The following is a 24,897-nucleotide window of genomic DNA, read 5'->3' on the forward strand; positions in this document are numbered from 1 at the left end:
ACACTCTCTGCTGTTTCCTCCTCCTTCTTCCTTCCTTCCGCTGTCTTCGTTGGTTCATTTATACACGCGAAACGTGTTCTCTGGCTGGCTGGATTGTTCGCTCGGTCTGCCGTACATACATGGCGGTGCAAGATGGCGACCTCTCTAAAGCAAGGCCCTTGCTATATACATATATATATAAAAGCATAATTATAAGGCTACAAAAACCAAACAAATTTTATTTTATAGCGATCATACACTTGTATAAACATATTAATGGGTAGAATATTCAGATTCAGATTCAGATTGACAATAAACCATGCCAAATATTACACACTGGCCCTTTAAGTTCAGATTTACCAAAGTCACACAGTAACAGAAAAATCAAACTAATTGAGGCAGTGGTAGCCCAGCAACCCCAGTGAGCACCAAATGGGATTCCGACATTAATTTCTGGTTGAAAACTGGTTGATACTCGGCCTTTTCGCCCTCCTTTCAAACAGCCCAAATGCGATTACAACATCAACTTGTCAAAATACAAATGTGTTAAATTATTTTTTGATAATTTCTTAAGTTGTAGGTCAAAAGAGAGACATTAAATGGGTGGATGGAGGTGGGAGGAGTGGGTATGGAAGGGTAGCCCTGCAACTTTGGGGATGATGGTAGGTTTGTTCTTGTTCTTGTCATTTTTCTTTTTTGATCTCAGGGTTTCATGCACAATTGTAAAGTTCAGAAAAATGAGCTTAAATTGTAGATGTTGATTTTATGTGGAATCCATCTGCTCAATAAAAGATATTCAAAAAAGAGAGAGACATTACTGATTAGTGTGTGAGGTATTTCTCCAAAGTCATATTGCACTGGGGGGTGAAATGTGGTCAACACCAAGACGTAATTTGAATGCATTCAATGTGAATATAAATGTCATAAATATGGAACTATATAGTCTGTGTGCTGCCACATAGAAGCTTTCAGGACACTTCTAGAGTCAGATCTGTACACTCTGCATCATTCATGTAAAATAACACCATTTGGGCTTACTGCTGTAACGCGCATGCGCAACCGTTATAGCGTCGTTTAGTTCAAAAGTACAGACGTCCTGCGGCGCCTCCGGGACTCTCGGACTGAGGAGAAGGAGCCAACGGAATAAACGCGAGTCTTTACGCTACCTACACACTTTGTAAGTACATGTGCTACTGTATTTCAACTAAGCAAACCAGAAATCACCACTATTAGTTTCATATTATGCCTCTCACGATGCGGCCCAGGCGGCCGTTGTGCCAAGCTAGCTTGTTGTTAGCGTGCTAGCTTGTTGTAGCATGCTAGCTGCAACTTGTTTTTAGCATGCTAGCTTGTAGCCGCTTGCCGCGGCAGGAAGACACTATAAAGGTATTATTGGTGAAAAAGGTTTGAGCACCTGTAACAGTAGAATTTGTAGTTGTGTACAGTGGTTTGTATGTGTGTCAGTATGAGTTGTGTACTTGTAGATTTTTTTTTCTCTCCACAAATACAACACAACACTTAGACATTCACAAATTCTTAATTACAGGTGCACAAATCCTATTTTACAAGTCACAGATTAAAAAACTGACAGGCTCACATTTTTGCTCCTATTGTTGCAGTATATTTGGTGCAAAACATATTTGTGCACCTGCATCAAACAATGTGAACTTGTTGACAAAATTTGAATATGTGCAAACCTGAATGTGAACTTGTGCAAAAAATGTTCAATGTATGTAAAATAATTTCGCAGGAAATTATTTGTGTTCCTTTAAAGCACAAATACAAATCAATAATTGCAACTGCTCGAATCTTCCCCACGAGTCACAGATTCTGTTTCCTTCCCCACAAGTCACAGATTGTTTCCTTCCCCACGAGTCACGGATTCTGTTTCCTTCCCCACGAGTCACATATTCTGTTTCCTTCCCCACAAGTCACAGATTGTTTCCTTCCCCACGAGTCACAGATTCTGTTTCCTTCCCCACGAGTCACAGATTCTGTGTCCTTCAACTACAAATCACAAATCGCACCTCCACTGAGATATTTGGTGAAAAACTACCTGTGCATTCAGTCTATGGAGAAAAAGGCGAGTGCTGATCTGAGATTGACTGATTCCGCAACCAATCAGAGGAGAGGGGCTTTTGTCTGCATGGCCACACCTGCCTTTTTCTCCATAGACTGAATGCACAGATAGTTGTTCACCAAATATCTCAGTGGAGGCGCGATTTGTGATTTGTAGTTGAAGGAAACAGAATCTGTGGCTTGTGGAGAAGATTCGAGCAGTTGTAGTTATTGATTTGTATTTGTGTTTTAAAGGAATACAAATAATTTACTGAGGTTGTTTTTTTCCGACATGCTATACTATTACTTTTTTCGACATACTGTGCTTTAACTTTTTTCAAAATTTTACACATACTTTGATTTTTTTCTACATACTATACAATACCATGACTTTTTTGATATACTATAGTGACTTTATTGATATATTATACTGACTTTTTTCGATATATTATACTATGATTTTTTTTTTTGACATACTATTCCATGCCTTTTTTTAAACAATTTTTTCCGCATACTATACTATGACTTTTTTAACATACAATTCTATAATTTTTTCGAAGTACTATACTATGATTTTTTCCAACATACTAACTTTTTATGACGTTATTCTATTGTATTTTTTTTAACAAATGTACTATAACTTTTTTCTACAAATTTTTCCACATATTAGATTTTTATTATTATATTTTTTTCGACATACTGTGCTTTTACTTTTTTCAAATTTTTACACATACTTTGGTTTTTTTTCTACACACTATCCATGACTTTTTTCAACATACTATACTATGACTTTTTGATATATTATACTATGACTTTTTGATGTATTATACTATGACTTTTCGATATATTATACTATGACTTTTTTTTGGACATATTATTCCATGCCTTTTTTTAAACAAATTTTTCGACAGACTATACTATCACTTTTTTCAACATACTATGACAGTTTTTTTCAACATTATGACTATCCTATAATATGACATTTTTATGGCATGCTACATAATGACATATTTGTCACAGGCCACCTTCAGCATTGCTTTTTGTATCATTTTAAAATTTTAGTTTCTGAAGGACGATATATTGTTTCTTTTTACAGCAATACAAAGAAAACATAATGGAGCTGCAAAAGGCAGCAGCAGCTATGGAGCAGGTTGTCTCAACACTGTGATGTGTCCACCAGCAGCTACAGTAAGAACATGAATATATGCGTTTACAGTGAACTTTCTTTTTGTCGGTGAGTTCCACTGTTGTTTCGTATTTTACATTACTCACATTGACACTTTGTATTTGTCTTTTTATGGTTTTGTCTTAATATTTAAGAGAAGCCTGAATGTAGAAATACAAAACTGCACCAATATTTGGCATTTATCATTCATAAAGCACTTAATGTTAAATTGTTAACAGCTTAACACGGAATCATATCTGTATTTTTTTTAAGAGTTTTATTTTTTATATTTATTTTATTACCTTGAATTGTGAAAATCCCCGTCTTTTTCAATTAGGTTATTTGCTAAATACTTTTTTGATACTCAAAAACACTCGCTGACAGAAAACACAAGTCTTTATTCACATTTGCAAAGATCACAAACTGGCAATTTATAATACACAGTATCAATCAGTATCATCAATCAGAAAACTGTAAACTGATTTGTCATGGCTCCATACTTTTTTTTTTTCAGCTGGCAACCAGCAACTTTATCTGCTAGTCAACACCAACTGAAGTGTTTATTACAATACAAATAGACAAATTAAAGAAGCTCTTTTTTTTTATCTTACGGAGTTGTAGCTGCACAAAATAACACTTTCCAAATTCAGGAATCCATAACTGTATGGCATCATGTTCACATCACCAACAGTTTAAAGGGACCACCGATTTTTTTGAAGTGAGATTGTACCAGGTAGTTAGTCATAGTAAGGGAGTAGATGGTGGTTGCCTTCAGTTTGGAGAAGCAGGAAGGACTTCCATGACGGAAGCTATGCAATGTGCTGCTGTGCCAACCGCAATCTACTGTAGGTAATACACTGACTATGAATAGATAAGTACCTCATAAAACCCCACTTTAAAAAAATCAGAAACCATCCCTTTAAGTATGAATCTCACTCTGTTCTAAATCTAAATGTAACCTGAGCTCCCCTCTTTGGGTTGTTTCCAAACCTTCACAGAAGATCAAACTTCAGCTACTGGGACCAATGACCACTGGAGTCTGACCTAAACAAACTCAATACAGGCTTAAATCTACATTATTGATAACGTCAATGTCCAGTCTTCAAATACTTGTTCTATCCTGATATCTAAAAGTGCAAAGGCCTCTAAAGAAGTAACTTGGTCAATTAAAAAGAGTAATAGAAAAAGTTAAGTGATATCAGGCGACTGGCAAGAATATTTCAAGTTGACAGAAACAATTTAATCAAGCGACAGCATGCCTCTCAATGCATTTCAAGTCCTGCTTCACACAATATGTGTAAATGAATAGGCAGTCAGGCACTGTGGCAAACAACTACTGTTAACTGGACTGTATAATGTCAGCTCAGCCTTGTGGTTTCAGTATGTACAGCTCATGTAGTAGACTCAATGGTTCTAGTCTGGGATAAGATGAATAACATTTGACAGTGATGGTGTTAAACTAATGATGTAAAGTTTGTATAACCACTTGGTGAAAGTTTGTGAGGCTGTCTGGGAAATTACAAAGTCCTTTAAGAAGTCACTCCCGGAGTCGCCACAAAATTGCCTGCATCTGTGTCCATAATGATGTCTGGTTGAGATCAGTTTTTAAAGGCACCACAGCGGCTGGCTCGACATATGAAATCTTTGAGCATGTTGCCATCAATCTGCCAGAAGGCGGCGGTCTGGGTCACTTCAGTCAGATGATTCACGCAGAACTTAAAGCAAAACTCTTCCAGGTCCTAAATGAGAAAGATAAGAGCACAAATTAGCAAGAAAAAAGAAAGGAGAAAAACAAAACAAAAAGTATAGCATGTCGAAAAAAAGTCATAATATAGTTAATAGACCAATTTGTGAAGAAAAAAATAAGTGTGAAAAATGCGTTGGAAAAAAGTCATAGTAAAGTATGCTGAAAAAATTGTTTACAAAAGAAGTCATTGTATAATATGTCAAAAATTTTGTTGACAAAAGAAGTTGTATAGTATGTCGAAGAATTTGTTTACAAAACAAGTCATTGTTGAGAAGTCAAGTATGTGGAAATAATTGTGGAAAAAAAGTCATACTATGACTTTTTTCATCATTTTGGACGACACTATACTATGACTTTTTTTCATCATTTTGGACGACATACTATACTATGACTTTTTTTCATCATTTTGGATGACATACTATACTATGAGTTTTTTTTTCATCATTTTGGACAACATACTATACTATGACTTTTTTCACAAATTTGAACGTCATACTATACTATGTGTTTTTTTCATGGTTTTGGAGGACATACTATACTATGATTTTGTACAACATACTATACTATGACTTTCTTTCACCATTTTGAACGTCATACTATACTATGAATTTTTTTCCCCATCATTTTGGACCACATACTATACTATGACTTTTTTTCATCTCTCTCCTCCTCTTAGTGTGGGTGCATATGGTGGAGTGTCATTGGATGTGGCAAGGCAGGTGGTGTGTGCTGACTGGGCTGTCAAAGAAGATTGCTGCCACCGGATTGGCCCTCTGCAAGACGAAAGCTTTTTAAACCACTAGCTGAAAGAAGCCCTTCCCTCTTCTGCACTTTTCCACCTCCAACAGAGCCAGAACCTTGACTTTGTGAGATTGTTTGTTTGAGTGCCTGTGGACAAAACTTCTAATGTGTTAAATAGTGTGGGCTCTTGATTACTTTGTTACTTGGGAAAGAAATGTGACCAATTTTGAGTGGCTGAGTTTACTTTTGTTTAACAGGTTACTTTTTAGAATTAGTAATGTGTTTTTGTGTATTCTATTGTGAACACTGTAAATACACAGGATTCCTACGCAATTATGGAATTTGATTTTATAAATTCCCAGGTCTGGAAAAGTATGGAAAATGGAAACAATTGTGTGGAAAAATATTTATGTTTTCAAGACTGCTACCACAGTTCTATTTTCTAAAACATAAAATTAAGAATATCTGAAAAAGAAATGGATGGATCTTGTTTTTCAAGGCTAATGCCTCGTACACACTACACGACTTTTCTGCCCATTCTGAAAGTCACTATGTCACATTACCCAATTGTGGAGTCAAATGTTTCACAATAAAGGCTTATTTAGAAAATGGAGGGATTCTCTCAGCTGAGGTTATGAGGTGCTTTTAATTTGAAAAAGGTACAGGACGTGTTGAGTTTGAAATGAGGGCACGATGCATTAACTTTATGAAGCCAACGGGAGTGGATAAAAAGTAAAAATATAAAGATACAGAGGGTTTAATAAATAACGAACCCTCTATGATGTAGTCTGTTTCAAATCAAGCTATTAGCCTCTGCAGTTGTGGTGAGTCAAAGCCCCGCCACTATTTTTTAATTTTCTTACTTTATGTCCGTCTCCATTATGAACAAATAACATTGTTTGCTAGCTAGGATTTTCTTTACCGAGAATTATCTTAATTTTTTAACGAAAAGTCTGGAAATTAGTGTCTGGAAAAAGTATAGAATTTTGAAATTTAGGCGACATTTCACATTTGAAATGTGAAGGACTCTGAATACAGCACTTTGAGATGTTTTTTATTAAGAGTGAGAAGCCCTTTTTGTTTGGCATTGCCTTGTTCTTTTCTCTTGTTTAAAATGGTAGAAGTTTAAGTTAAAAATTTGTCTTTTGTTTCACACTTGTTTTTTGTTGGGGACGTTCAGGAACCATGAGTTTTTTTTCTTTGTTGTTTTAGGCACAGCTAACCTCTGGAGCCACTGCTTGTTTTGTTGAGAAACTGAAATGTTGCAATTGGCCTTTCTTGGGAGTGGGAAGGGTGGAGCATCTTATTTCAAGGTTCCCCTAGACCAGAGACATAACAGTAGTATGTCAAAAAAATAAGTAAAAGTCATAGTATAGTATGTTATCCAAAATCATGGAAAAAAAAGTCATAGTATGTCGTCCAAAATGATGAAAAAAGTCATAGTATGTTGTCCAAAATGATGGAAAAAAAGTCATAGTATAGTATGTCGTCCAAAACCATGAAAAAAAGTCATAGTATAGTATGTCGTCCAAAACCATGAAAAAAAGTCATAGTATAGTATGTCGTCCAAAACCATGAAAAAAAGTCATAGTATAGTATGTCATCCAAAATCATAAAAAAGTCATAGTATAGTATGTCGTCCAAAATGATGAAAAAGTGTCACAGTATCATATGACCTCCAAAACCATGAAAAGTCATAGTATGTCGTCCAAAATGATGAAAAAAAGTCATAATATGTCGTCCAAAACCATGAAAAAAAGTCATAGTATAGTATGTCATCCAAAATCATAAAAAAGTCATAGTATAGTATGTCATCCAAAATCATAAAAAAGTCATAGTATAGTATGTCGTCCAAAATGATGAAAAAAAGTCATAGTATGTCGTCCAAAATGACGAAAAAAAGTCATAGTATGTCGTCCAAAATGATGAAAAAAGTCATAGTATGTCATCCAAAATGATGAAAAAAAGTCATAGTATAGTATGTCGTCCAAAACCATGAAAAAAAAGTCATAGTATGTCATCCAAAATCATAAAAAAGTCATAGTATAGTATGTCATCCAAAATCATAAAAAAGTCATAGTATAGTATGTCGTCCAAAATGATGAAAAAAAGTCATAGTATAGTATGTCGTTCAAAATGATGAAAAAAAGTCATAGTATAGTATGTCATCCAAAATCATAAAAAAGTCATAGTATAGTATGTCGTCCAAAATGATGAAAAAAAGTCATAGTATGTCGTCCAAAATGATGAAAAAAGTCATAGTATGTTCAAAATGATGAAAAAAAAGTCATAGTATAGTATGTCGTCCAAAATGATGAAAAAAAGTCATAGTATGTCGTCCAAAATGATGAAAAAAAGTCAAAGTATAGTATGACGTCCAAAATGATGAAAAAAGTCATAGTATAGTATGTCGTCCAAAATGATGAAAAAAAGTCATAGTATAGTATGACATCCAAAATGATGAAAAAAAAGTCATAGTATAGTATGTCGTCCAAAATGATGAAAAAAAGTCATAGTATGTCGTCCAAAATGATGAAAAAAAGTCATAGTATAGTATGTCGTCCAAAATGATGAAAAAAGTCATAGTATGTTGTCCAAAATGATGGAAAAAAAGTCATAGTATAGTATGTCGTCCAAAACCATGAAAAAAAGTCATAGTATAGTATGTCGTCCAAAATGATGAAAAAAAGTCATAGTATGTCGTCCAAAATGATGAAAAAAAGTCATAGTATAGTATGTCGTCCAAAATCATAAAAAAAGTCATAGTATAGTATGTCATCCAAAATCATAAAAAAAGTCATATTATAGTATGTTGTCCAAAATGATGAAAAAAAAAAAAAGTCATAGTATAGTATGTCCTCCAAAACCATGAAAACAAACCATAGTATAGTATGACGTCCAAAATCATGAAAAAAAGTCATAGTATAGTATAGAATGTCATCCAAAATCATAAAAAAGTCATAGTATAGTATGTCGTCCAAAATGATGAAAAAGTGTCACAGTATCATATGACCTCCAAAACCATGAAAAAAGTCATAGTATAGTATGTCATCCAAAATCATAAAAAAGTCATAGTATGTCGTCCAAAATGATGAAAAAAAGTCATAATATGTCGTCCAAAACCATGAAAAAAAGTCATAGTATAGTACGTCATCCAAAATCATAAAAAAGTCATAGTATAGTATGTCGTCCAAAATGATGAAAAAAAGTCATAGTATGTCGTCCAAAATCATAAAAAAAGTCATAGTATAGTATGTCCTCCAAAATCATAAAAAAAGTCATATTATAGTATGTTGTCCAAAATGATGAAAAAAAAAAAAAAGTCATAGTATAGTATGTCCTCCAAAACCATGAAAACAAACCATAGTATAGTATGACGTCCAAAATCATGAAAAAAAGTCATAGTATAGTATAGAATGTCATCCAAAATCATAAAAAAGTCATAGTATAGTATGTCGTCCAAAATCATAAAAAAGTCATAGTATAGTATGTCGTCCAAAACCATGAAAAAAAGTCATAAAAAAGTCTTGGTACACTGTGTCGAAAAATGTATTCAAAAAAAGTCAGTATATTTAAAGTGACCCTCAGTGTGATATGTTGAAACTCATTTTAGTAAAAATATGTTAAAAAAAAAAACAAAAACAGAAAGGAAGTCATGGCACAGTATATAAAAAAACGTACAGCATTGTAATAACGATATAGTATGATATAACAGTCCATCTTCAGGGTCACCTACAGAAACCTCGTTACAACTTTACTTCCTCTAGTCAAGTTTGATAAACTAGGTTATATGACTGGATACATGGGACTTGGATCATATTGCACCAGTTGTATGAGAATCATTCACCATGGAGGGATGCAGGAAAATCAAAGTTTTCTTTAGGAATTTAACGTAACACAGGGTGAGTAATTGATGATGAGTAATTGATATATAAATGGTCATTTTGTGGGTGAAGTATTCCTTTAATAGAAAGTAACTTTGGTAGATAGCCACTTGATTTAGCTAACTCAGACTGTTATAGTACCATCATAGAAACTTTGGAATAATTTTTTGTCGCCAAAGTCTTTGTCTGTTTCAGACCACTGTAAATATTGCTGTACCTTTAATTGATCTCCTCTTATTGAAACTCACACAGATAGTTGTCAGAGTGATGGTGAACACTGACCTCAGCATCATAACGCACAGCAGCAGAGAGCAGGGAGAAAGCATTCTCAACAGTGATTCCCCTCTTTATGATATGTTGACACAGACGTTTGAGGCGGTTCTCACAGTATGACGTGGCCAGGTCCAGCAGTCCTGACAGAGCAGAGACACACACAGACAGTAACACTGTAAATATTAACCAACTACCACACACACAAGTCAAAGATCAGGCTGTGACGTGTGTGTGCGTTTTACCAATAGCATCCTCCGGTGGCAGCTCCACATTGTCCGTGTACAGGAACTCCAGGAAGGAGCGGTACACCGGGTAAGAGAACTGGTCTATTTCAATCACCTCCTTCATGTCTTCATTCCAGTGGGACTGGAACATGGACCTGAAGTGTTCACACCTGCAACACAGTTTGTTTCAGATGTTAACTTTTGAGTTATTTATATTATAGTTTCAGCTGACAGCCATGAGGAGAAATCCCCCGACCTGATTTTAAGAACTGCTTTGTGGACATAGATGTATTTGCCGTCGACGCAGAACTTCAGGTCAGCTGTCTCCGGGTTGTCAAACTCTTTCTTCAGAGACTGAGCCACGGTCAAGAAGTCATCACGCTCTGGAGGGAGAAAAACAGCCACACAGACACCCACACACACACACACATCCAGCCCTGGAGTTAGGACGATAAACAGCAGCAGTGATTTGAATTACTCGTATTTTTGCACAGTTTTCTTTGATGTGTTCCCAATAATCTCCTCGTCAGTTTCTTGCAAAGAAACACAGAATTTGGCGCTTTGTATGGATCAAACTGTGCACATTTAGTACACTGTGATTGTGAATAAAAATGATATGTGAAGCTGCCTTTGTTTCGGGGTGATGGCATTATGCGTGATGGCTCACCGTCATGTCTTAATGGGACATTTGAATAGAACATCTGCGGCCAGATGCATAAAACTGTCTGTAGATTCACTGTATGTACACACAGACAGAAATATACATCCACTAGCCACTTTATTAGGTACACCTTGCTAGCACCAGGTCGGACAAGGTTCTGAAGGCAAAACGGTTCAAACTTAATTTGTAGTTAACAGGATTAAGCATGTAAAACCACTGGTGCAGTCCTTTCATTACTACAACATCACTGGCCACACAAGCCCCGTGTCTTACCTACAGAAAGAAGCCTCCACATAACTGAGGGGGTGGCGAAGCATGCAAAGACATCGTCTGTGCAGGTGAAGTGCGTGAGGTGAGGCAGCACTATAGACTGGCCCCTGCACTGGCCCCACATGTACACCTGACCACTCTGAGTCTTTGCAGCTGACGTGTGTGTGGAGTGACAGGCAGCGATCTCCACGATCCTGTAAGAGAGGCCAGAGGAGAGAATCAGCAGTGTAAGAGACAGCGAGGAGGAGAGGGTTTATTATTGTCTGTGGTGATGGTCTCACTCACCTCTCTTTCTCAGTCATGATCTGGACTGGGCTCAACTGGTTGCTCTTGTTGCCGGTGCCCAGTTGTCCGTACGTGTTGGCACCCCAAGCGTACAGCAACCCCTCATCTGTTAGTGCCAGGGAGTGGCCGTAGCCTGAGACAATCTGGAGAGGAAGCAAAAAACTTCAGTTGCAAGATACATTTTAACATGAATCACAAACACACAACATGTTGTCGCATTTTTAAAGCACAATGAGCAAATTCTACTTTAAACGGAATAAATAGAACGAAGAATTGTCAGTTTTATTGGGGTGTTTCATGCAGAGATTTACATCAAAGGAAGGAGTGAACACAAAGTGAAGAAGGCAGATTTGTACTGACACGGTAAACTTGACACTGAGCTCATACGCAAACTGTTTGAGGTTCTAAAACTGGAAACGCTCTGTTGCAATGTAAACAAACAAAGCTGACCTACAAACAAACTCTGCCTCAGCTCTGATTACATACCAATGCACCCAACTTCTTACCCAACCCCGAAAACCTTTTGTCTCAGTCTGATTCTTCTGTGAGTGATGCAGTCAGAACAGTTCAGGTTATAAAGAATCTGTCTGTGCTCCTCTCACTTGTTTTAAGGTTTGTTGTTTCAGTCGTAAAAAGGTGGCATGGTGTATAAATCTTTGGTAAAATGCATGCTAAAATCTTTTTTCCAAACTTTAAATAGTGATGACTGAATAAGCCACAATCAAAGTTAAAGTGGCAGTCTCAAAGATGTTAGTCCTGGAGGATTTGGCGACACCTGCTGTTACGGGTGGAAACAGCAAATGCAGTTTTATCATTACAGGTCCCAGAGCTGTGAGAGCAGCATAACAAACTAGTGTCATTTTAAAGGTCCAGTGTGAAGGATTTAGGGGGATGTACTGGCAGAAATGGAACATCATATCATGAGTATGTTCTCGTTAGTGCAGTGGTTCCCAACTGGTCCAGCCATGAGGTCCAGGATTCTCTTAAGTCATTAGTTCAAGGTCCACACAGTTTAATATATTCAGTCATACTTGTGTTTGGCCATGTCATTAAGTTAGTTTGCTGTCTCTGTAAAGCAGCTGTCCATTAGACACTCACTCTACAGCAGGAAACAGTACTTCAAAATAAAAGCTCTGTGCGGGAAAATCACTGTACTTTTTAAAAAAAAGAAACCTGCAAATCACCTGTGCTCCATCAAGAATGGAGTTGGGAACCACTGCCTTGGTGTATATTCACGTTAAAATAAGAATCATCATGTTTTTGTTACCCTGTTACACCACCATGTTTCTACAGAAGCCCAGAACGGACAAACCACACACACACCATATCAATGCTAGTCTGAGTGGGCGGAAGTTCGCTGCATAGATCAGCCTCTCATTGGGCGGAACGAGCCACCCGCTAAAGTCCCGCCCTACCACCTCCGGTTGTGTAGCAGTTTTCAACACGTCCTTTACTAACTTTTGTGGTGTTTGATCTTGCGGGGATGTAGCCATTTTTCTGCCATGGTTTGCGTCCTGTAGGCGATATTTTTGTGGGCGTGTTACACCAAAACCTGTTTTCCCCCGGCAATATTTTTGCAAGCGCACCGTTGCTGTGGCACCGCCCAGAACGATTGTGATTGGTTGAAAGAAATACAAGCAGCCGGGGGTTTTTTTTCTCCAATCTTAAAGTGAGAGTCGGCCCAGCCAGATCTTTCTTTTCTTGAGAAAGGTCTGGTGAGCGAGACTATATCAATGCTAACAATATCTAAATATGGCAGCTTTAACTTTATGTTTTTGCAATTTATGATCGTTTATAATCTTTCACACTGTGTGTTTCTCATTTGTTTTACCCAAAAGTTCTCTCCCCAGTGGACTTGTCTCTCTTTCAATGAAAGTATTGTAGCAATAAATCATTTCAATACTCACAAATGTGAAAGATTCTAAATAAAATGACGTTAGCTGGCACATGCAACTTCAACAGAGGACAGAGAACTTTTACATTGACTAAACTGCAATGAAAATGTTCAGATATTTTTTCATTAACCGTTAACCTGAGCAAATTGTCTTTATTTAAAAAAAAAAAAAAAAAAAAAAACCGGAAGAAGGCAATGAACAATGGAAGAAATTGGTAAAAAGAGAAAATTAAAAACAAGAAAATTAGTAAAAGAAAGAAAGAAAGAAAGAAAAAGAAAGAAAGAAAGAAATGCAGACAAAGAAAATGACCTAAAAATTAGCAAGAAATTAATAAAAAGACAAAATTAAAAACAAGAAAATTAGTAAAAAGAAAGACAGAAAAAAAAATGCGGACAAAGATCTCACGGGTTGAGATGGGCAAATATTTTGTGCGTATAATCTCCCACCTGTTGCACACATAAACCCTGCAGAGCGACAAGGCGACAGGGAGTGAGCTGGTTCCCATTATTTCCCAGTCCAAGTTGTCCGTTCCCGTTGTAGCCCCAGCCGTACACCTGCAGAGACACAAACAGAACATGACTGCTGTGCTGTGCTGCCCACAAATGGATAACACAGTGTTTACAACCGCAGCATAAACTAAACAGTCACCTCTCCGTTGTCCACCACTGCCAGAGACGAGGTCTGCCCACAGACGACACCGACAGCCACTTTGTTCTGCAGGCAGCTCGACACTCTGCGGGGAGTGGGCTGGTTCGCTGTGGAGCCTGAACCCACCTGACCACAGTTGTTGTAGCCCCACGCATACACCTGGCAGACAGGAAGTAAAGGTGAGAAGAAGAATTCAGTATCCCACATCTATTTATTTCAAAGTAAACAGTTATTATGACATAACAAACATTATCATCTACACCCACTTGTATCCTGTGCTGTTAAATTCCAGCTTTTAGGCCCCTTAGAGGACATTAAATTATTTCAAACAGCAGCTAGGCTTCTTAATCTTTAAGAGCAGTTCACCCCAGAATCAAAATTACATATTTTTCCTCTTACCTGTAGTGCTGTTTATCAGTGTAGAGAGCTGTAGATATGTCTGCCTTCTCTTCAGTATAATGAAACTAGATGGCACTCAGCTTGTGATGCTCAAAGCGCCAAAACATACATTTGAAAAACTCAATAGTTCCTACATGAAACTGCTCACAACAAGGTCTGTGGATTATCTTGGGTAACCAGGTCATGATTTCTGGAAAGAGACATTGCTGTTGAGTTTTTCAAATGTATTTTCTGTCGCTTTGAGCACCACAAGCTGAGTGCCATCTAGGTCCATTATGTTGTAGAGAAGGCAGACATCTCTACAGCTGATATCTCCAACACACTGCAACTCACACCAGAACGATCTAGACTGATAAACAGCACTACAGGTAAGAGGAAAAATATGTGTATTTGATTTTGGGGTGAACTGTCCCTTTAATGCTAAGAGGTAACTGAGTTGTTGGCTGCAGTGTTTATATAAACTGACACTACTGCATGTCTTTTATAATGCTGTTGTAAGAGTATTCTAACTGCAATTACAGTCACTCAGTTGTACTGACAGTCCCAGATAAGTTCACTACAGGACTGTATGGTATACTGTAGTCATATCAACATACAGTGCATCTTAAAGGAATAGTCTGACATTTTACTTTCTTGCCGAGAGTTAGATGATAAGATTGATACCATTCACATCTGTAAACTAAGTGTCAAGCTATCAAGTATTCGGCTAATAGCTTAACATGAAGACTTGAGATGGGGGAAACCCCTGCTGTGTCTCTGTCTGATGGTAACAAGATTGTTCTACCAGCACCTCTAAAGCTCACTAAAGCCCTGTTTCCACCGAGCAGTACGGTTCAGTTCAGTTCAGTTCAGTACGCTTTTTTTCCGTTTCCACTGTGAAAAGTTGTGGATGGTACCAATGGAACTGTTCCATACTGTCCCCATTTTTGGTCCCCCCTCTGTTGGGGTACCTAGCACACAGATCTGGTACTAAAAGGTGGAGCTGTCAACACTGCAGTCTGTTGATTGGTCAGTAGAGGACGGTCACTCTGCTCAGGGCTGAGTTGTGGCTGGTTTTGAGGCTTAAATGTAACCACTGTTCATACTGTGCAGTTTTATTAGTAAACTGTAACTAAGAAAAAATAATTTAATTCACTGGGCCGACTGCCGGCAACTTTTAAGGTGGAACATTAACTTGTAATGTTACTCAATGCATGAGGTGACGGCGTGAATCCATCAACACACTTTAAATTTCACTGTGACAACTTTGACCATTACTTTATTTTTTATATGACACACACTTTTAGTAATGAGTGGATCTTCAAGCGTTTATATATATCAATTTCGACCGGATTATGTGAACTGCATATATTCTAAAAAAAAAGCATCACGGAGCGTCGTTCCTGTGGGCTACAGCAACACTAAACCCATGAGCTTGCCTGAGAAGGACTAAATGCACAAAGCTGCTATTTTTAAATATCCCATGGAGAGAGACTCTCACTGCAGCCTGTTTTATTTTGTTCTGAAAAATGTCTCGTTCTGTGGATGATAAACGAGGTGCAGACTGATAAAGGAGGAAATGCAGTGAGTGCTGGATGGAGCAGTGAGTGACAACAACCCCGCCCACATTTAAGAGCACTGTTTGCAGTGGAAACGCTAGGGTCTAGATACCATGTCTGAAGGGTTACTGTTGGTTCCAAAGGTACTACACCAAAAGTGTTTGGTGGAAACGGGGCTTAATTAACATGAGGGTTTAGGTACCAGACTTTTTCTTGGCCAGCACCAGTTGCCAGGCAACCACTGGAGAATTTACAGGTCGCAGCCAAGAAACAGTCTGGTTGGCTAAATTAGCTGTCAGCTGGTGGTAGTTTCATAGAGTGGTATCCAACTCACATCAAACACTCTGCAAGAAAACCAACATTTCCCAGAACGTCAAATTATTTCTTTGACAACTAAAGGCATCTCATATTATTCAAGATCCTCTTTTGAGTTTCAGCCGCAGTGAATAAAATATTCTGTTGTATCTGTGAACCAGCAGGACACCACAGTGTGCTACAGTACAAAGCTGACTATGTTTGATGGAGTCTGAAGCACAACAGTGTCCTCAAGGCTGAGCTTGGTTTCGTAAGTTTTCAGCTCAGAGGGATCAACTGCTGCTGTGTTTGGACTCGGGGCCCTGAGATGGTCTGTATGACTAAGCACCGCCTTTGGCCAAAGCTGAATCACATGTGTCATTAGAAAGGTTTTAAACAGGTTTCCACTCTGCTGCACGAAGACACTCACTTCTCCTGAGTCAGTCAGAGCCATAGAGTGGTGAGAGCCACAGGCCACCTCTGTGACCTTCTTATTCAGCAGGTTGGCAGACACCAGCACTGGAGCCACTCCTTGGTTGGTTGTCCCATTTCCCAGTTGGCTGTAACCATTATGACCCCAGGCGAATAGCTCTCCGTCTGAAACACACAAAGATTAGTCATTCTGCAGCACTTTTTAATCCAAAAGGAGGATTAAACTTTTTTTGTGCAGCTACCCTCTGTGGCCAGCAGGATGTGAGGTCCGCTGCCGTAGCTCAGGCTGACCACCTTCCTCCCGCTCAGAAAGTCCAGCTTCTTGGGGACAATGGTGCTCTGGCTGTCCCCCGTCCCCAGGCAGTTACTGCAGTTCAACCCAAACACGTACACCTGGGTGTGGACAGAGGAGAGACGAAGGAGAGGACATGTAATGTGGATCAGTGACAAGCAGGGCTAAGCAGAGCCGGCCTCCGTCAGCTGAGTAGGTAGCAGGTCACATTCCAGACGCACAAACATCAACAACAGCTCTGATAAGAGCACACACACAACTCGGGACAGAACAGCGCTGATACAGAGAGGTGACAAGCAAGGACACCGGCCGACAGTTTACTCTGATATTTACTTTAACATTAGTTATTAAGGAACCATACCAAAGGGTCTGCACGTTTCAGCTGAAGATTATAGAGGCCATGGCTGTCAGTATTATCATGGAACAAGTTATATTTTATATCGGTGCATGAGCAACCTGTCTTTAAAAAATGCTTGCTCAAGTGTCTACATCACTGTAGATGAAGACAAGGGACCAGTAGCATCCCTGTGTTTGTGTGTGTTGACAAAATCACTTGACGACGCTGACTCCCGCGTGCGCATGGCGAGAGAGGAGAGAAAGAGACGCTGTGCTGCTGCTGCCGGAGGAGCCGCTGACTGAGTTCCCGCTAAACGGTAAAAAAGAGTGAGAAGTCCGGGGCTGTTCATAAAACATTCAGGACGCCACAGTTTATTCCACACTACTGAAGCTGCTCTGCTTTCTGGAACCACCGCGGAGTCGGTAATAATTTCGTATTCAGCCACGCTTGTTGCTGTGCAAAACAGCATGACCTTAATATGTCAACGAGTCGAAATATGACGAGTATCACCAGATGAATTTTTCATGTGATATTAAAAATGATACCAGTATTATCATGAATGAGATGATATGGCACACCCCTAATGCAGCCTCCTCCATTTTGCGTAGCCTTGATTCAGTGTACAAAGTCACTCACTCCTCACTGCATTCTTTAGGGTTTGGCGGGTTGGACATCATTGACGACTCGCAGACAATACTGGTATATTTTTATCTATAAAGCAATATTGGGCAAACGTCCGGCCTACCTCTGCTCCCTTCTGTGTGTCAGCTCTGGTAGTTACCAGCTACGCTCCTCCAGGCGGTTGCTCTTTAATGTACCCTGGGTTTTAACAGATCTGGGAAAACTGCATTCTCCTACTCTGCACCGTGGACATGGAACAATCTTGCTCCACTGTGTTCACCAGTTTGTTCCTAACTTTGTCTGTCTGCTGCTTGGTTCTGGGCTGGTAATGTGCAGTGCTGGACATAGCTGCCTGTTGTAGTTAGAAACGAGGTTGATGAGAACAGTGGGAGTGAAGCACAATAGTGAAGTTGCTGGTGATCAAACCGAACAATAAGCTGAAAGACAATAAAACGCTCCGCAGAGCTGAGAGCAGCTGATGAGCTGGATGATAAATGTTTGTAGGTTTTTCACTTAGAGCAACACCTTTGACAGAAAACGATGGAATTTGATCCACTCTGGATAAACATATTGATTTGTACAGCTTTGAACACATTGTCACATCATCACCATGCTGCAATACCTATAACAGACAAGAAATAAAGCACCGTAAATGTTCTCTGTTGTACTGTCACGATGTTTTACTCCTCTTGTTGAGTGAGATCGAATTCTAAATGAGCATAAAGTGAACACCCACATTATACAGTCATCTTAAGTACAGTAGTAATATAAAATAAATAACCCTAAGGTCCTCCAATTATTAGTTCCACACCAGTGATGATGATCAGTGGTGAGCAATGACTTCCCTCGCGTGATTCACTCCACAACCCTATTTCCCCACTGACCGCTCACCTCATCATCATTGGTGATGTAGATGGCCTCATTAGCAGACGTTCCAAACACGCATGCTTTCCGTATGGTGGAGAGCTCCTGGGGGCCCATCAGGCTGAAAATGGGCCACTTGGTTACATCCACCATGATGCATTCGCTGCGAGTCTGTGACGCAGGCGGTGGGGTGGAGGGATGACCCTCAATCCAAAGGCAGAGCAGGGGGCAGGGGTGAGGGGAGGGCGTGAGGTGGCAGAGATGCCAGTGCTGCAGTCGCTGTTGTGAGTGGGTGGGAAAATAGACAGTCAGGGAGAATCACAGACATATGTCAACATATATAAACATTATTTCAGTCAATGTGCTTAGTCACACTAACTTCAGTTGAGAAAAGAAGAACTTGACATTTGGCTCGAGGTTTGAAGGGTAAGTTCTGTATTTTTCAACCTGATCTCTTTTGCCCATGTTATGTTTGTGTCTGAGTGACTAATGGGGAACGACGATTTTTAAAATTGCTCCAGTATTGAGCGAGCGTGCTGCAGCCTGAGACTAAGAGTACTTGTTTTTGCCACTGACAGGCTCAGATTATTATTCTAGCGTCTTACAACATTATCAAAAGGATCCCTGCAGAGATAGACCTTTTTTAAAGAGTAAGATCCTTTTTGTTTAACCAGAAACAGCGTGCCCTGCTAAACGTACCAGACTCCAATCAAATAAACAGTAAATTTAGCATGTTAAGAGCCAACATAATTACACATCTAAGTTGTTGAATTAAGGATTTATTGCAACCAAACCAGAGCTGGTGATTGCTGGAACAGTGCAAAGATGAACCAGAATGGTTTTTGTGAGTTTAATTTTGACCCTGTCAACTTTAAATGAAGTGTGTTTTAGGATGATGAAATTACTGTTTTTTTTAAATGGAGTCTGGTCTAGTCCCTGTACGATCAAAGTGAGAGCTGCATCTGCATACTCAGCGTCAAGTCAAACACGTTCTCAGTGGGTGTTGGTCTCCGCCAGGGTTGTCCCTCGTCACCAATCCATTTCATGATATACATGGACAGGATCTCAGGGGGCAGCCGGGGGGAGGAAGCGGTCCGGTTTGGGGACCTCAGAATTGCGTCTCTGCTTTTTGCAGATGATGTGGTTGTGTTGGCTTCATCATACCGTGATCTGTGTTTGCAGCCGAGTGTGAAGCGGTCAGGATGAGAGTCAGCACCTCCAAGTCTGAGGCCGTGGTTCTCTGCCAGTGACCAGTGGATTGCCCCTTCCGGGTTGGGAGAGTTACTGCCTCAAGTGAGGGAGTTCAAGTATTTCAAGGTCTTATTCACGAGTGAGGGTAGAATTGAGTGTGAGATGGATCGGTGGTTTGGCGTGGCGTCTGCAGTGATGCGGGTGCTGTGTCGGACCATTGCGGTGAAGAGGGAGCTGAGCTGGAAGGTGAAGCTTTTGATTTACTGGTCCATCTACGTCCCAACCCTCACCTATTGTCATGAGCTCTGGGTAGTGACTGAAAGAATGAAATCACGGATACAAGGGGCTGAAATGAGTTTCCTCCGTGGGGTGGCTGGGCTCAGCCTTTGAGATAGGGTAAGGAGCTCCGACATCCGGAGGGAGCTCGGAGTAGAGCTGCTGCTCCTTTGCATCAAAAGGGGTCAGTTGAGGTGGTTCAGGCATCTGATCAGGATGCCTCCTGGGTGCCTCCTCTTAGAGGTGTTCTGAGCACGTCCCACTGGTAGGAGGCCCAGGGGCAGACCCAGAACTTGCTGGAGGGATTATATATCTCATCTGGCTTGGGAACGCCTCGGGGTCCTCCAGGAGGAGCTGGAAAGCGTTGCTGAGGAGAGGGGCATCTGGGGTGTTTTTCTTGGCCTGCTGCCCCCGCGACCCGGCCCCGTATAAGAGAATGAAAATGGATGGATGGAGCTGGGTAAGTTTGGCAGCGGCAATTTCAGGGCTGTTTGTGGTTCAACAAAAAGAATCTTACTCTTTAACAAAGAGGTCTGTTTCTGAAGGGATCCTTTCCATAATTTTGTCAGACACTTATGATAATAATAATAATCTGATCCTGTCAGTGGCAAAAACAAGCACTTTTAGAGGACATAAATTGATGGGGCGAACTTGCTCAATTCTAAAACCATGTTTAAAAAATTGTTGCCCCCATTACTTACATAGACACAAAAACACAAAACTGACCCATTATCTTTGGGGAAAAGCATTTTACAGCAAAGTCTAAGCACTCTGTCTTGTTTAAAACCTTTTAAATGTTTAAATAAATCGGGACAAACAGGCTTCACACACATACAGTGATGTTCATCTGAAGAAATCACACTGAACCCATTCATAATCTCAGAGAGGAGATTAGTGTTACATTAGCTTAAACAGATCAGGGCCGGTATGTGTAAAGCTCCTCAGAGTGAAATTGTGGTCTTAAGTGTGTCAAAATCCTAGGAATTATATAAGTTATAATCAATAATATGTGCTGTATATAAACATTCCTGAGAGTTAGGATTTGGCCTCAGCTCCCAAATTATTTAGGAGAGCTCTGGAGGTTTCCTGACCCAGTTAGACATCACCAGCAGATGGCTCAGTGACATGAACAGAGGCAGAAGAAACACTCTTAAAGAAACAACTTTTTTATTTTGGAATGGAAACCAATGTGTTTGAAACCATGGTTCAATGTTTGGGACCACTCATAAGACCACGTGAAAGTAGTGAGACAGGAGAGACAGACTGTGGTGATGAGACAAATCCCAATGGATGCAGACACTCGGACAGCACCAAAAACAGTTTTGTATATTACAGTCCTGTTTATCACAACCAACACTGGTCAGATAAACAGTATATGGTGGCCAAACACAATAAAAATTCTGTGAGTTTATAAATTTGCCATCTTTATCTCTCTCATCCAGCGACTATATTAAAACACTGCTTAGATAAAGTATTAATGCTGAAATTATGATATTATTTATTGTTCCCAGAGGGATATTTACAAGCCATTCTGCAGTATATAAAGTAGTACATACACTCACTGGCCACTTTATTAGGTACACCTTACTAGTACCAGGTTGGACTCCTTTTACCTTCAAAACCACCTTAATTCTTGGTGTCATAGATTCAACAAGGTGCTGGAAAGATTCCTCAGAGATGTTGCTCCATATTGACATGATGACATCACACAGTTGCTGCAGATTTGTCGGCTGCACATCCATGATGTGAATCTCCCGTTCCAACACATCCCAAAGGTGCTCTATTGGATTGAGATCTGGTGACTGTGGAGGCCACTGGAGTACAGTGAACTCATTGTCATGTTCAAGAAACCAGTTTGAGATGATTTGAGCTTTGTGACATGGTGCGTTATCCTGCTGGAAGTAGCCACCAGAAGATGGGTACACTGTGGTCATAAAGGGATGGACACGGTCAGCAACAATACTCAGGTAGGCTGTGGTGTTTAAACCATGCTCAGTTGGTACTAAGGGGCCCAAAGTGTGCCAAGAAAATCTCCCCCACACCATTACACCACCACCACCAGCCTGAACCGTTGATACAAGGCAGGATGGATCCATGCTTTCATATTGTTTACACCAAATTCTGACCCTACCATCTGAATGTGGCAGCAGAAATCCAGACTCATCAGACCAGGTAACGTGTTTCCAATCTTCTATTGTCCAGTTTTGGTGAGCCTGTGTGAACTGTAGCCTCAGTTTCCTGTTGTTAGCTGACAGGAGTGGCACCTGGTGTGGTCTTCTGCTGCTGTAGCTCATCTGCTTCAAGGTTGGACGTGTTGTTGGTTCAGAGATGGTCTTCTGCAGACCTTGGTTGTAACCAGTGGTTATTTGAGTTACTGTTGCCTTTCTATCATCTTGAACCAGTCTGGCCATTCTCCTCTGACCTCTGGCATCAACAAGGCATTTTGGCTCACTGGATATTTTCTCTTTTTGGGACCATCCTCTGTAAACCCTAGAGATGGTTGTGTGTGAAAATCCCAGTAGATCAGCAGTTTCTGACAGACCAGCCCGTCTGGCACCAACAACCATGCCACGTTCAAAGTCACTTAAATCACCTTTCTTCCCCATTCTGATGCTCGGTTTGAACTTCAGCTGGTCGTCTTGACCATGTCTACATGACTAAATGCATTGAGTTGCTGCCATGTGATTGTCTGATTAGTTGAACAGGTGTACCTAATAAAGTGGCCGGTGAGTGTGGAGTAGTCCTCTCTGCCATCTGAGTGTATTAAGTTTTTTGTGTCAGGAGATTCCAAACTTTTCAATAGTAATATATGTGAAGAAATACGGTCCAATTCAGTCACTTAGATACCAACATTTTAACCACCAAATATGTGGCCTTCAGTCACTCGGGTGTCATTTCTAAATCAGAAACTCTGAGTTAAGATGATTTTGCCTTGTCTTGGTGCTCTTGTATACATAACTATAACTCCACGGATGTAAACTATCTCTTTCAGTATGAATTTCCATCCACACACTTTCTGTTTATCCTGTCACACTCAAACTGTTGTTAGTGAAACACATTAGTCTTTCTGTGTTGTTACAGCGTTTCCTGTGTTGTATGAAAACATCCAGCAAACATGGACCACCTCACTTAGCTAGCAGGCTAATGTTGCTGCATTGTTCCAAAGGCATTATTCAGCAAACCGTGCGGCTGACACATCACATCAAAGTGAACACAGTCGCTACTAAACTGATCCGTTTGGACACCATCATCTCTGCTAACTTGTTTTTCACACTGCGGAGCGTCAACACTAGCCTGGGACCAAAAAACAACTTTAAAACTAGTTTTAAAGCGACAGAAGAAGAACATTAACACTTCCGGTAAACCTACCTGGTACAAAGGTCTGGTTCTGGTGCCGTTAACGGTTGTGGGCTGACGGTTTCACCGGGCCACACAGGTCGGTGGCGGGATGTCCGCCTGTGTCTCCTCTCTCTGCTGAAGCTGCCACACTGAACTGCAGCTGAGCTTATTTCCGGAAGTGAGGAGAAAAAACAAAGTCACGTGATTAGAAGACCAAAATAATCGATCTCAGATGGAGCTCAGGAGTCTGAATCCAGAGGCTGTTAGGGGGCAGTTTCACCAATATTTGGCACACAGTCAGTGAGATAACTGTTGTGACACAAAAAAGGTCTCTTTCTAGAACTTTCTACAGCATTTCATGGTCTTCCTCAGCAGATGGATGCTCAGCTGCAGGGGCGTTGTTGTGAGGGGGGAAAGTGGGGCTGATTAACCAGGGGCCCCAGTGGAAGAGGGGCCATTTTGTTTGCATTTTTTAAGTAGTATGAGCTATAACTATATTAAAATTGGCTGAATTAATTGGTTAAAAAACTGAACCTTGTATGAAAAATAGCAGAAGCTCTTTGAGGCCCCTCTCACCCCTTAAAGGTGCAAAATGGTTTAGGCCGCCCCTGCACTAGGATTTGTCTCTAAAGGCAAATCACTTTTACACTGCCTGTTCAACGGAGGAATATCATGCCGTTATGCTGCCTCATCGCTCTGTATAGACCCTTTTGCTGCTAGTAAACAGTATGACATATTTTGGTGGGCGGGGCTTAGCTGGAGGCAAAACAGTTCTTCACAGACATTAGCTAGTATTAGCTAGCAAGTTCTGTTGGCTTGTTTTAAACAATGGAGGAAGATGATACGATTGGTGCATTCAGAAAGGATCTTTCTGAGTGCCGGAATGCACTCTGGCACTGACTGCACCATTTGTAAATTTAGAGCGCTATCGGAATGTAACATTGGGTTATTCAGAGCACCGCACTCTTGGAGTGACAGAGCGCACTCTGGTGTCAATGTGTGATTAACTTAACAGCTCATTAATTTATATAGAAACATAACACTTTGTTTTCTTCGACCAACAGGGCTCTCATTTTAGTGTAGCGTGTCAGACTAAATTTACAAACGCGTCAGGTCAACACTGACCAACGGGACGAGACTGGCCGACCCGTATGTTCTCACTCAGTGGATGGATGATTTGACAGGACTGCTGAAGGTGGGATGGCTGGAGCTTTGTGGTTGATCACTATGCCAATCTTACAAAGGAGGACGACACTTGAAAGGTTTCCTCCAGTTTGTTTTGCTATCAAAGCTAACATTAGCTAATGTGCTAAAAAGTTAGCGTATGGAGAAATCCAATATTGCTCTTAATCCCTCCCCAGTTTCTGATGAGGTGGACATGATAACCCTTAATACACATAACGTTATTCATCCCTACAACAGGAAATACTTTTTCCCTAACCTGATATGAAGTGTGTGCTGCACATGTGAGCATTTTTGATGAT

General features: G+C 40.1%; 1 protein-coding gene and 1 long non-coding RNA gene across 2 annotated transcripts; one reads left to right on the top strand and one right to left on the bottom strand.

Annotated features, from left to right (window-relative positions):
• Nucleotides 1-1,056: 1,056 nt before the first annotated feature.
• LOC117248387 (uncharacterized) lies at nt 1,057-5,765 on the top strand. Its single transcript, XR_004500911.2, has 3 exons — nt 1,057-1,156; nt 3,134-3,225; nt 5,626-5,765. It is a non-coding gene; the product is annotated as an uncharacterized LOC117248387 (long non-coding RNA).
• Nucleotides 3,581-23,582, bottom strand: LOC117248378 (RCC1 and BTB domain-containing protein 1-like). The gene is made up of 12 exons (XM_033613433.2): nt 23,444-23,582; nt 18,635-18,886; nt 16,736-16,886; nt 16,492-16,658; nt 13,831-13,989; nt 13,629-13,736; nt 11,288-11,430; nt 11,006-11,196; nt 10,328-10,454; nt 10,090-10,241; nt 9,857-9,987; nt 3,581-4,941 (listed from the first exon to the last, which is right to left on the bottom strand). Exons 2-12 carry the CDS (start codon nt 18,758-18,760, stop codon nt 4,801-4,803), a joined length of 1,596 nt encoding a protein of 531 aa, XP_033469324.1. The 5' UTR covers nt 18,761-18,886; nt 23,444-23,582; the 3' UTR covers nt 3,581-4,800.
• Between the last annotated feature and the right edge of the window lie 1,315 nt (nt 23,583-24,897).

This window comes from Epinephelus lanceolatus, chromosome 14 (assembly GCF_041903045.1).
Source record: "Epinephelus lanceolatus isolate andai-2023 chromosome 14, ASM4190304v1, whole genome shotgun sequence".
In the NCBI taxonomy this organism is placed as follows: Eukaryota; Metazoa; Chordata; class Actinopteri; order Perciformes; family Serranidae; genus Epinephelus; species Epinephelus lanceolatus.

What these genes read in the sequence shown, in the direction of transcription:
- LOC117248378 (XM_033613433.2), bottom strand. Translation starts at nt 18,760, where the DNA reads ATGGTGGATGTAACCAAGTGGCCCATTTTCAGCCTGATGGGCCCCCAG. An exon ending in AGGGTTTATGTGTGCAACAG is followed by an intron (nt 11,431 to 13,628) that starts GTGGGAGATTAT and finishes CTTCCTCTCCAG; the next exon opens with ATTGTCTCAGGCTACGGCCA. An exon ending in GCCACCGGAGGATGCTATTG is followed by an intron (nt 9,988 to 10,089) that starts GTAAAACGCACA and finishes CTGCTCTGTCAG; the next exon opens with GACTGCTGGACCTGGCCACG.